This window comes from Enhydra lutris, unplaced genomic scaffold (assembly GCF_002288905.1).
Source record: "Enhydra lutris kenyoni isolate GAN:26980312 unplaced genomic scaffold, ASM228890v2 scaffoldscaffold4, whole genome shotgun sequence".
In the NCBI taxonomy this organism is placed as follows: Eukaryota; Metazoa; Chordata; class Mammalia; order Carnivora; family Mustelidae; genus Enhydra; species Enhydra lutris.
In genome coordinates, this window is record NW_019154088.1 from 7,494,773 (window position 1) to 7,508,243 (window position 13,471).

The 13,471-nt window shown below is 38.2% G+C and overlaps 1 protein-coding gene across 1 annotated transcript in view; it reads left to right on the plus strand.

Moving 5' to 3' along the window:
- The first annotated feature begins 206 nt into the window (after window positions 1–206).
- Window positions 207–13,471, plus strand: part of LOC111140725 (family with sequence similarity 98 member B) — a 36,841-nt gene continuing 23,576 nt past the window's right edge. The window contains exons 1-3 of the mRNA XM_022492941.1: window positions 207–384; window positions 7,556–7,701; window positions 8,803–8,937. Of these exons, the coding sequence (XP_022348649.1) occupies window positions 314–384; window positions 7,556–7,701; window positions 8,803–8,937 (352 nt within the window). The 5' untranslated portion in view covers window positions 207–313. The remainder of the gene's footprint in view (window positions 385–7,555; window positions 7,702–8,802; window positions 8,938–13,471) is intronic.

The following is a 13,471-nucleotide window of genomic DNA, read 5'->3' on the forward strand; positions in this document are numbered from 1 at the left end:
CCCGATGTGGGGCTCGATCCCAGGACCCTGGGATCATGACCTGAGCCGAAGGCAGAGGCTTTCACCCACTGAGCCACCCAGGCGCCCCACAAAGAAACCTTTTTACGACTAGAATTTACTGTTATCTTAAACACGTCTCACTGTTCTCTCAAGCAGCTTTCCTCACCGCCCGCGCAGCGGCCGGAACGGTTACGCCCCCAGTCGGAGGCGCTCCTCGGCAGTCCAGACCGAGACTCCACCCGGAACCTTGGCGCCGTGACGCAGGTTTCCGGCGGGCTTCTTAGAGCGCCGAACAGCTTTGGGCCGAAGGACCATGAGAGGGCCGGAGTTGGGTCCCGAACCTACGATGGAGGGGGACGTTCTGGATACCCTGGAGGCGCTGGGGTGAGTATTCCCGGGGACGCCCTTCCCCTGAAAACGTAAACTCTCCCTCCGCCTGGCTGCTGTGGTCTCCTGCCCGTGGGCCTCCGCTGGGCTCCGGCATCTCGGTGGAGGCCTCCTTCCCCGCCGTGCTCCCGCCGGCGCCGACGGAGTTAAGAGGGAGGCGGGAGGGAAATCCGTATGGGGGGTGGAGCAGGGCCGGAGAGCTGGGGCGCGTGGCCCCCTCTTCCAAACTCCTGGCCTTGAAACTCCGTAGTCGCGAGGTACGGCGTTGGCGTGAAGCAGCAGGGCTCTCACCAGCCCGTCTGAGGAGCGTGTCCCTGCCCCACGGGTGCTATTTGTGTTGACGTAGTTGTCCCGCCTAGGGCTGTGGGGTGCTGGAACCCCGACTGCGGCTGGGGGCTGTTGTCGCCTGCCAGGTACAACCTGTGGCTTAATTAGGGCTGGGGAGCGAATCTCTTGCTTCCTTGACCGGAGCAAGTGTCCAAGTTAATTGTGGGTCCATTCATTCAACCGTTTCATCCGTTTGTTAATTACATATTACTGTGGCATTAATATGCATTAATTAATGCATATTTATGTGCTAGGCAGAGGAAGGAGACAGTTTGCAGATTACCAGTAGCTCACATAGTTGTTGAGGGCTACAAAGAGTCTACCGGAATTTACAATTCAGAATGCTAAGTGCTGTGAGAACTCCTGGAATGATTTTAAGTATTCGAAGCACTGGGATCAATGCCGGCAAAGTAGTCTCCCTCCCTCTGTTGTCATCCCAAACTATCTTGTCCTGTGTATTTATTTAGCCTCTCTGGTACTGCTACCCTCCCACCCCCCACGCTCCAGGAAATCAGGTGCCTTTACCTGTCTTGTTTCAGCAACCTCCTACAGTGTGGTCTGGGAGAATAAATAGCGGTTGAATAAATGGGTAAATGAAGAGAAGTTCAAAGAAGAGAGTGCATAGAGATAGACATAGAGACAGATAGTTTAGGATCAAAAAATACACCTTACTTAAAGAGATTGGAGCCATCTGCACAATAGTTTGCCTTGCTAAATGCTGGAATTTCTTGAATGGGAAAGGCTGTGCCTTTGCACTTTACGGTTCTGTAGTGAAGTTTGAAAACCCCACCCCCCCTTTATTTTTTTCTAAAACTGCACTTGCCTCTTCTATCAGTTGCTTCTTGTAGACCCCAGGATTATCTACTTTATGATGTAACAAAGCCTTGCACTTAGTAGATAGGTCCAGGATAAATGTTTGTCAACTGAAAGAACTGAACCAGTGATCACTTAAGGGGCATTTTTATTCTGTAAAATCTCTTGGAAATTTTCACCTGACTTGCTTAAGGAGGTAAGCAAAACAAGTTAAAATACTTACTAGAAGTGTGTAAATCCCAAATAGTTTCAGATTCCAGGGCCTCCAGATAAAAATAGTATGATTCTGTAAGTAGTTTATGACAAAGAGAAAGTCAGTGCTTTTTTCTCTTATTTCATTCCTTGAATTTGTTTCTTTCCTTTTTTTTTTTTTTTAAAGATTTATTTATTTATTTTAGAGGGGCTGGGTGGAGAAGCAGAGGGAGAGGGAGACAGAACCTTAAGCAGACAATAACTCTGAGCACAGATCCTCATGAGGGGCTCAATCTCATGACCCCGAGATCAGGACCTGAGCCCAAACCAAGAGTCAGATGCTTAACCAACTATGCCACCCAGCTGCCCCGGATTTGTTTCTTTTGTAGGCATTTTGAAAAATGAACTTTGCTATAATCTTGACTCTTACCAAGGAAAATTAGTTTCAGATTATTCCATATGGAAAGTAAAACAGTTTATATAGTTTAGAATTCATTTTTCCTGGAATAGCTGAGGACAAAATTTTGAAGTTGATTTTTCTTACAATGATAATGAAATGTGGAAAGTGGTATTTACTTACAATATGTGTTGTATTTGAACACTGTTGTAAAATACCCATTTAGTTTGTGAATAATGCATTTTCTGTTGTGACTGGACATTTAGCCTATTAGTGAAAGTTCTTTAGTTTATAAGGTAAAATTGGAAATTAAAGGGAAGAGTTAAAAGGGAAAATGTAGGTGAAAGAAGAGTTCAGTGATACACATGAAAACTGGGTGGAGATAACTTTGTTTCCTCATCTGAGAGGAGGAGGCTGAAGCACATGATTTCAGAAGTCTTTTTTTAATTCTGACCATTTATGATTTTGTAGAGGGGATCTCAGCCCTGGTTGTGCATCAGAATCATGTATGGAGCTTGTGAAATAAAAGGTTCCAGTCTGTACTGTATGATATTGGCTGGATCATGATTTAAGGGGTACAGTACAGCATGCATATTTTTAAAAATCTTCACATCTTAGTTTGGAATCAGCATTATGGAAGGAAGTTTATTTCAGTTACTTATTGAACACAACTGTATGTTGAAAACTGTTCTGAGAAGTCACTTGTGTGCTGAACAGAATTGATCTCTCCCCGTGGAGCTTACAGTCCAGTGGAAAAACGGATGTGATCACACAAATACTATAAACCTTAATAAGCTCTTTAAAGGAAAAGAGCAGGGTGACATGACATGACATGACAGGAGGTGGACAGGAGTAAACTAGGTGAGATTCATAGGAAAAGAGGACAAGGGTGTTTTTAAATTGGGAACAAAAGATGAAAGCTCTTGAAGTGGAAAGGAACTTGCTGTATTAGAATAACTGGAAGGGGACGCCTGGGTGGCTCAGTTGGTTAAGCTGCTGCCTTCGGCTCAGGTCATGATCCCGGGGTCCTGGGATCGAGTCCTACCTACATCGGGCTCCTTGTTCAGTGGGGAGCCTGCTTCTCTCTCTGCCTCTGCCTGCCTCTCTGCCTGCTTGTGTTCTCCCTCCCTCTCTCTCTCTCTCTCTGACAAATAAATAAATAGAATCTAAAAAAAAAAAAAAAAAAAAAAGAATAACTGGAAGGAGGCCCATGCACCTGGAGAGCAGAGAGCAATGGCCAAGATAGTGGAAGATCTGATTGAAAAGTTAGGGGAGGATGAAGGCACGCAGCACTTTTTAGGCTGTGTTGTGGATTTTGTTCTTTGTTTTAACAGCAGTGGGGCGTGTTTGAAGGATTTTAAATAAAAAAGGGAGAGATCAGATATCTAGTTTGAAAAGTTACTTCAGTAAGGTGGAGGTGCTTGGAGAATTTAGTAGTCAGGGCAAGAAGTGATGACTACTCAGTGGAGGTAGATATGGAAAAAAGTGCGCACTGTAGAACTTAGTGATTGATTGGATATAAGAGCTGAAGGGGATGATGGTATCAAGGATTCATTTCTTCAGGAAGTATTGAGAACCAAAATGAAATGATACACCTTGGAATCTAATTTGGAAAGGGAAGAAAATGAAGATAGCAGGGAGGTAGGAATTACAGAGAATATGGAGTGACCAGTGGAATGGAGGTAGAAATGAGATCCAAGGAGAGGTGAAGGTGAGTGGTCAAAAGAGCAAGCTAAAAGAATAGGTAGTAGGTTGTGGTTAGGGAGTGACAGGTTTGATTTAGTGATTTTGGAGGTAGAGTAGTTTCTGGTGATGGCAATGTCTAAGGGGTGCCTCACTGACATCTCATGGCAAAGGTCTGAAAAGATGAATTTCAGGAATCGAGAGCTCAGGATATTGCATATGGTATGCATACAAGCAAATAGCAGAAATGGGATTGGAGAGAAAAACAGCACAAGGAATTTTGGGGAGTGTCCAAGCAATTAATAGGTGAAAACCACAAAAGGGAGAGTGACAAGTCTGACTGGCCTGCGCCTAAAGAGAGAAGGAGGTATTTATAAGATGGTGTGGGACCAATAATATGGATACTGTTTTGGAAAGCAAGGAGGGCAAAAACCCTACCATCTGTCCTTGAAGAACTTTCAGAAAGTAAAATCACCAAAGCTAGAGGTGGTAGGGATAATCTTTCTGACTATCAATCTGGAACAGTTGTTTGTAGATGAAACATAGTGGAAGAGTTTGGGTCAGTAAGTGGAGAGCTAGATCAGAGGCAAGCCAGGAGGGCATACAAATGACAGAGGGAAGGAAAGGGTCTCATATTTTATATGTTGGCTGATGGAAATGGAAAAGAGAAAGTAAATTAGTCATCGCCTGTGTCTTTGTGGGGGTTTGCCAATGGCCCTAATGGATTGAAGATTGGATCACCAGAGCTCGAAGCAACTGTGTTTTCCATATAGGTGCCTTTGGGGGAGTCTAGGCCTAGGGGAGGTGTCCCCAGTGTTTGGAATAAGAATAGCGCTTTCCTACTTAAATAAAAATACCTTGAATGAACTAAGAACATAATAATAATCCCTATCTTATTAGATATGGCAGTTAAGTGAGGTGATACACATAAAGCACACAGCACTGGCCTAGTGTAAAAGCAGTTTTTGGTGTTAGTTGCCATATAATTGTGATTATTATTAGATGTTTTGTTTTGTTAAATGCATTTTTTCTCCTTTTTATTTTTACCTGATTTGGTGAGCTGAGGCATTAAGATTTGTAGGGCTTTTTCCCCTTCTAAATTCAGTATTTTTTGGTGATTTGAAAAATTTTATTGAATTTTATAATTGGCATTTCAGTTAAAAATAACCTCACCAATGATAAGAATTAATTAAATTTATTCAAGAGTTTATGATTATTTCTTTATTGTAGAGATGAAAGTAAGTAGGGGGAAAGAAGATGTTACTATTAAATCTCAGTAAGAGGCACTGTGAGATATGGAGGAAAGGTAACGTATAGAAGAACCATTCTTGCCTGTAGGAGCAGAGACAGTGGTCTAGTCCCAGCTCTCTACTTGGCTGTGTCAACTGGCCAGGTTATTTCATTAACTTTCCTTATTAGCATAGACAGAAGTTTGAGTTCATATGGAGTGTTTGGGTTCAACTCTGGATTTAAATCCTAGTGTCATCACCTAGCTATTATCTCTGATCCTACAGCATTAAGATCATGCCGACTTCACAGCATTGCTCTGAAGACCAAGTGAATTATAAATATAATTATCAGTATCTATGGCTGTATCTCTATTTGTGCATGCCTGTTACTGTGCCTAGCCTGCTACTTAAGGCAGGTATCTTAACCTCATTAAGCCTTAATTTCTTACCTGCCAAATGAGGATTTGAAAATACTCACCCTTCATGAGCTATGACCAGAAAATTCAGAGAAAAAGAAATGCAAATGGTCTTTAAACGTATGAAAAGATGTACGGCCTTGCTCTTAAGAGAAATGTAAATTAAAACTCTACTGAGATACCAGATGGTCAAAAATCTAAATGTTTGGCAACTTTGGTGAGTTATGGAGGAATGGGTACTCTTACACCTGATGGTACAATCACCGTAGAGGAGTATTTAATAATATCTAGCAAAGTTACATATTCATTTACCTTTTGACCCAGCAGTCTCACCTCTAGAAATCTATCCCAGGTATAACCTGCCAAAAAGTTGTCAGTTTTTTTTGTAAGAGCAAAACACTGCAAATAGCCCAAATACTCCAGACATTGGAGTACTGTACACATATAAAATAATTGAGTAGTGAGGCGCCTGGGTGGCTCAATGGGTTAAGCCTCTGCCTTCAGCTCAGGTCATGATCTCAGGGTCCTGGGATCGAGCCCAGCATCTGCATCTGACTCTCTGCTTAGCAGGGAGGCTGCCTCCCCCTTTCTCTTTGCCTGCTGCTCTGCCTGCTTGTGATCTCTCTCTCTCTCTGTCCAATAAATAAATAAAAAATAAAATAAAATTAAAAAAAAAAGTAATTGAGTAGTGTCTCTGCTGTTCTCCAGTATAGTTGACAATATGAATTTGAACCGTGTGGCTCCATTTGTATGTGGACCTTTTTCAGTAAGCTATGTACACTGTGAAACTAAGGATAATTTTCTTTACCGTACAAAGAAAGTATATAGTATGTATACAAAGTATGTGTTAATTGGCTGTTATACGAAGAAAGTTTATAGTACTTATACAAAGTGTGTATTAATTGGCTGTTTATATGATCAGTCAAGTTTCCAGTCAACTGTAGGGTAGTAGTAGGTAAGTGTTTCAGGAGTCAAAAGTTATATGCAGATTGGCAACTGCATGGGGATTGATACCCCTCACCCCTCTGTTGTTCAGGGATTGGCTGTATATGTAAATGTATGTGTGTGTATTGTTTAAAGCAAGGAATAGAAGAGTGTAGAGTAGACTATCTTTACCTAAAAAAGAAGTATGTATATGTTTATATTTAAAAACAGAATGAGAACCCCACACTAATAAACATAGTTACCTATGGGGGTGGGGGAGAACAGAGTAGAGGGAACAAGATTAAGATTGCAAGCTACTTATAAAAAAATTAAAAAATTAAAGAAGAAAAAAGATTGCAAGCTTAATTTGAATGTACCTTGTTTTGTAAATTATACTTTGAAACAATGTAAACGTTTTACATAATTATAAAGCTAAATTAAATAAAATGAAGTCAAAACAGAGAGACAACAAATTGCTGAGTTGAAAGCAAAATGAAAGAAATGTTTATCAGTATATTGAGTAGGTAGTTTCATCACATGGAAAGGAATTTTTTTTTTTTTAAGATTTTCTTTATTTGTCAGAGAGAGAGCGCACACAAGCAGTGGGAGCAGCAGGCAGAGGGAGAAGCAGGCTCCCTGCTGAGTGAGGAACCTGATGCTGTACTTGATCCCAGGACTCTGGGATCATGACCTGAGCCTAGAGTAGATGCTTAACTGACTGAGCCACCCAGGTGCCCCTCAGCTTTAATTGTTTAATTTAAAATTTGCATGTATTCTTTTTTCACTAAATTTTCTTTTTTCTAGTTTTTGCTACTAGTATATGGTTATTAGACTCTGTTCTATTTGACTTTGTGTTAGTTGTAATATTTATGTTAAAATTGGTTGATAATTTTACTAAGCAATGATAAAATAAAGGGAAAAAAGCCAAATGTCAATTAAATAGGGCAGAAATTGGCAAACTATGTCTATAACAGACCCAATAATAAAAATCATAGGCTTTGCTGACCATATTAACAACTCTGCAGTTGCATTGTGAAAGCAGCCAGAGACAGTCTGTGAATGGATATCTTTATTGGCGATGTTCTGCTAAAACTTTATTTACAAAAATAGGCAGCAGGCCTTGGTATAGATTACTATCAAGTTTTTTGTTTTTTTGTTTTTTAAACCTTTTATGTCTTCCTTTCTAGGTATAAGGGACCACTGTTAGAAGAGCAAGCCCTTACCAAGGCAGCAGAGGGTGGACTGTCTTCACCTGAATTTTCAGAGCTCTGTGTTTGGTTAGGCTCTCAAATAAAATCATTGTGCAACTTGGAAGAAAGTATCACTTCAGCTGGTATTGTCATTGTGTTTTATTTACTTTTGTATAATAGTAAAGTGAAATGATAGCTTATGATTTATAGTTTTGCCCGTGGTTCGTCTACAAAGAAAAAGCATTAATATCATGAAGGACTACAGTATATAATATTAAATATACTTAGATTAAATTATATATTAATTCAAAGTTGGTTCTTAAATTTATATAAGATTATAAACAGTAACTGTTTAGTCTTAACCTTAGTATTCTTTAGAAAAAGTAGAGTCTGAATTTGATTATTTAAACAATTTTTGAATATTGCTTATTTTAAATTAAGGTTTTGTTTTTGTTTCGTTAAAGTAGTTTGAGTTGCATTAGCAAGCCTGTAACTCAGGACATGGATTTACATAGGAATACCATAAAAAAACTCCTGTGCTACCTCAGAAAAGTTTAATTCATTTACTGTCTTGGTAACTGGAGTTTTTGTGGGTCTTCAATTTGTAGAATTTCAGTGAGAGAACTACAATGAAAAATTTTTTATGATTGAGCATTTGATGGGGTACAAAGTAGTCTTCCCTTCTGAAGCTATCTTTACTTTAAAATTTTCTTTTCTTGCCACATCCAATAGAATTCAAAGTAGCAAAGTAAAATTAGCTGAATTTAAAACATGTGGCACAAATTTCTACATAATTAGATTGTGAAAGAAAGATAAGCAATGAGGCTTAATTAGATGATTGCATTTGTTATCTGAATCTGTAGACATACAGTAGAAATAGATCATTTGCTCTGAAGCCAATTAATAATTATAGCCATAGTAATGCTTTTAATATTTCAGTTACTGACATAAAATATTCCCAGTTTATCTGCTTTTGTGGAAAGTTTGTTGGGAAATACCCATCAGGGATTGAAATACAAAAATACATATCTCATGATTAGATACTTAAGTTCTTAAATTTAAGTATTGCTTTCTGTAGAAGTTGTTTGATTACCTGAGCATTGGGGTCACATGTGTAAGGATTTAATTTCAAGTTGAAAATTTATAATTGAATGTAAAATTGAAATCATGTAGAGGTAGATTTTATAGTTTCAGATTAGATTGTAAATATTTAGTAAGTGTTTTATGATTTTTCTTCTTTAAAGGGAGAGATGATCTAGAAAGCTTCCAGCTTGAGATAAGTGGGTTTTTAAAAGAAATGGCATGCCCATATTCTGTACTCATATCAGGAGATATTAAGGACCGTTTAAAAAAGAAGGATGACTGTTTGAAGCTTCTATGTAAGTTACCTTTCTTTGAACATTTAAACTCGTTTGTTTTTTGTGGTTTTTGTTATTTTCTGTATTTATGAAATTTCATTAGTGAAGCTTTAGAAATTTTGTTAGAAAGGTTTTAATCTGAAGCTGACTTAGAGATACTTACATAAATGTGGTATAAATTCTAAAGTGCAAAGATTTCAACTACTTACGATTGATTTGGCCAATATAGAATGCCCTGTGTTAGTGATTTATATATTATTTTAGTTCTTTTTCTTTCATGTAATTCATCTCTGAACATGCATGACTACATGACTAAAGTTGGTCATTTAGAATTCTATTTATTCTTAAAACTCTGAAACTAGGCAGCTAAGTAGATTATTTCATCTTGTTTGTAGTGATAGATGTTGAATGACAGTTCAAAAATACTTACTGATCACCAATTACTGTACTAGAAACTGTTCTAGTCATGAGGGTTATATCTGTTTTTTAAAAAATTGTGTTCTCTGGACATTTGAATTCTAGTGAGTGTGGCGTAATTTTTTCAGGGGTGAGTTTGGAGTTTTGATTACCCTACATCCAGATAGTTACCATAAATAATGTCTATTTGTATTGGGATCCTTTACATTTTTTTTTAATTCAGTTGAATTTCATGTTGTTTTGAAAGTTCTACAGTGGCCATTTGAAAGAAATTTTCTAGCGTCCTTATTACTGAAGATTTCTATTATTTTGGGTTTCACCATTTATAAAGCGATCCGTGTGATATATTCCTAATAGGCTCTAGTGTTAGTAATGTTTGTTTCATTGGTGCAGAAATCATAAATGTTGAGTGGTACTGATAGTAGTGTCGACATTTGAATTACCTTGTGTGTGTTGGGGGGATTAAAAATTATGTGCCCTCTGCCCCTATCTCTTGCACTGTTTCCCCATCTTCCATTTAGTATGAGTCACTGATTTAATGAACCATTGTTAATAATGGTAGGTTGTACAGTAACCCTTAGATATATTGGGACAGAAAGGAAGCTAAGAAGCAATGGCCTAGAGGAACTTTTATGCTCTTTCAGCCAGTGAGAACTGTGTACTCAATTGTGTTTCCCTTTTTGCATTATCTGCTAAAAATCTGAGCAATAATAGCAATACAGATTTATGGTACAAGTAAAAGTGAAGAGGAGATGTAAGAGAAATTGGTATAGCTTTTTCTGATTATGAAAATGCATGCCTGCAAGGTGGGGCAAAACAGGGAATTAGTGTTAAATGGGTATAGTATTTGTTGGAAGATAAAAAATGTTCTGGAGTTGAATGGTGGTGATGGTTGCACAACAGTGTGAATGTATTTGATGCTGCTATGTGCTTGAAAATAGAATGGAAAATTTTATATGTTAAATTATATAATCATCCTAGAAATCTTAAAAAGTAGAAAGAATTGTAAGGAAAAAAATCATTGATAATCTCACTCCCCAGAGAGAATCATTAATAACTTCTTGGTATATTTTCTTTTCCAGCTCTTTTCCTTTACACACATACATTTAAATAAGATTGGAGTCTATCATAGATACAGTTCCTTCTCTTTCTTTTCATTTAATGTGTTGTGAGCATTTTTTCATCACTTAAAATTTTTTTTGGAAAAAATAAATTGGCTACATAACATTCTATGCTATGGGCATAACATTTTTACATAATGGTATTTAGATTCTTTTCTGTTTTTAATTTGTTCATATTTTTTAATTTGCTCGTTCATATTTGTTGTTACTTTTACTTAGATATATTGCCATATTTTGCTTCAGAGATATACCAGTTCACAGTCTTACCACCATCTCTTCCATCTTGAGTTCGACTGTCTTTAGAACATACTGATTAATAAGCCTCTTCATATTTTTCTTGGGTGTGTTTGCAACATGTAAAAGATAAAAAGGTCCTTACTATGTGAAGAGCTTTTATAAATCAAGAAGAAAAAGATAAAAACTCACTGGAAAAATGTGTAAATTACAAAAGACATGAACTGGCACTCTACAGAAAAAAAGTTTTTTAAAAATTGCTTCTGAGGGGCGCCTGGGTGGCTCAGTGGGTTAAGCGTCTGCCTTTGGCTCAGGTCATGATCTCAGGGTCCTGGGATTGAGCCCCACATGGGGCTCTCTGCTCAGCAGGGAGCCTGCTCCCCACCCCCCCACCCCCGCTTGCTGCTCTGCCTACTTCTGATTTCTCTGTCAAATAAATAAATAAATAAAATCTTTAAAAAAAAATTGCTTCTGAACATGAAAAGATGAAACAGTATTTCTCAGAGTTAAGGAGTTACAAAAATAAAATGACAAGATACCATTTTTCACTTAATAGGCAAGTAAATACCAAAAAAAAAAAGTCATCGTATTAGGCGGGAATAAGCATTCTCATATACGATAGGCATGAAAATGTGGGAGAATAACTGTATAACCTTTTAGAAGGACAAATTCTCAGTATCACTGTTAAAATTCACCTACCTTTTTTTTCACCTACCTTTTGACTTGGAAATTCCATGACTAGGAATACATACCTATTTCCCTAAGTGTACAAAGATGTATAAAAATGATGTTTATTATGGCATTATTCATAGTAGTTAAATAGAAATGGTATATCCTGGGCGCCTGGGTGGCTCAGTGGGTTGGGCCTCTGCCTTCAGCTCAGGTTGTGATCTTGGGGTCTTGGGATCGAGTCCTGCATTGGGCTCTCTGCTCGGCGGAGAGCCTGCTTCCCCCCACCCCCCCGCCTTCCTCTTTGCCTACTTGTGATCTCTCTCTCTCCGTCAAATTAAAAAAAAAAAAGAAAAAAGAAAAGAAAAAAAGAAATGGTATATCCTTCTAGTGATACCATTATATAGCCATTAGAATGAAAATAGATCAAATGTACTGATATGGACTGACTTCTGCTGTATTGGTAAATTAAAAAAATATACAGAAATGTGCAGTATGCTCTTATTTGTATAAAAGTAAAGTGTGTAGATGGTAGATGTGCATTCTCTGTATACATACACATATGCCTAAAAAGATACCCAGGAAATTAATATTGATTGCCTTTAGGGAGGCAATCTGAAGATCTGTGGTGGGAAGAAGACTTTTTACTATATTGTTTGCCATCTGAATGGATTAGCACTTTAAATATTAGACTGAACTCTTGTTTGTAGAATTACATGGAACACGTTTCCCAGAACAAAGGCAGACTGGCTTAGGTTCTGTCCAAAATACAGATTTTTGAAGAGCTGGTGATCTGTTTAAATGAAGTTTTGAAATCAGAAGGACTTTGGCATAGTCCTCATAAACATGGCTTGATACATATTGGTCTTAACTTTTTGTGGGGTCTTTTGACTGTCACGTGTAAACTTTGTGGAAAAGTCTTTAAGTCAGTGACTCTTAATCCTGCCTGCCTATGAAGAATTACCTTAGGTCTAATAGCATATAGTAGCTCAGTTCCTGCTTCAGATCTGCTGGTTCAGAATCTTTGAGGGTGGGACCCTGGCACCTCTACAGGCATATCTTAGATAATACTGTGAGTTGATTTCCAGACTGCTGCAATAAAGTGAGTATCACAGTGAAGCAAGTCAAATGAATTTTTTGGTTTTCTCGTGCATAAAAAAGTCATATTTACAATATACTATAGTTTATTAAGTGTGTAATAATAGCATTATGTCTAAAAATGTACACAGCTTAATTAAAAAATGCCTTATTGCTAAAAAATACTAGGTGTCATTGAGCTTTTATTTTTTTACTTATTTTTTATTATTTTTAAAGATTTTATTTATTTATTTGACAGAGAGGTCACAGGCAGGCAGAGAGAGATGGGGAGGCAGGCTCTCTGCTAAGCAGAGAGCCCAATGCGGGGCTCGATCCCAGGACCCTGAGATCATGACCTGAGCCGAAGGCAGAGGCCCAACGCACTGATCCACCCAGGTGCCCCTGTCATTGATCTTTTAGTAGGTTGTAATCTTTTGCTGGTAGAGGGTCCTGCCTCTGTCCTAATGGCCGCTGGCTGTTCAGGGTGGTGGTTGCTGAAGGTTAGTTGGCTGTGGCAGTTGATTAAAATAAGACAGCAGTGAAGTTTGCCACATCATTCAACTCTTTTATAAACAATTTCTCTGTAGCATGTGATGCTGTTTGATGGCATTTCACCTACAGGAGCACTTCTTTCAAAACTGCAGTTTATCCCCCCAAACCCTATTGCTGCTTTATCAACTAAGTTGACGGAATATTATAAATCCTTTGTTGTCATTTCAACAGTCTTCACAATATTTCACCATGAGTAGGTTCCATCTCAAGAAACCATTTTCTTATCCATAAAAAGCAACTCCTCATCTGTTAAGTTTGGCAAGAGACTGTAGCAATCGGTCACATCTTCAGCTCTACTTCTAGTTCTCTTGATATTCCCACCACATCTGCAGTTACTTCCTCTACTGAAGTCTTAGACCCCTTGAAGGCATCCACAAGGGTTGGAGTCAGCCTCTTCCAAATTCCTGTTAGTATTTTGATCTCTACCCATGAATCATGGATGTTCTTAATGGCATCTGGAATGGTGAATTCTCTTCAGAGGGATT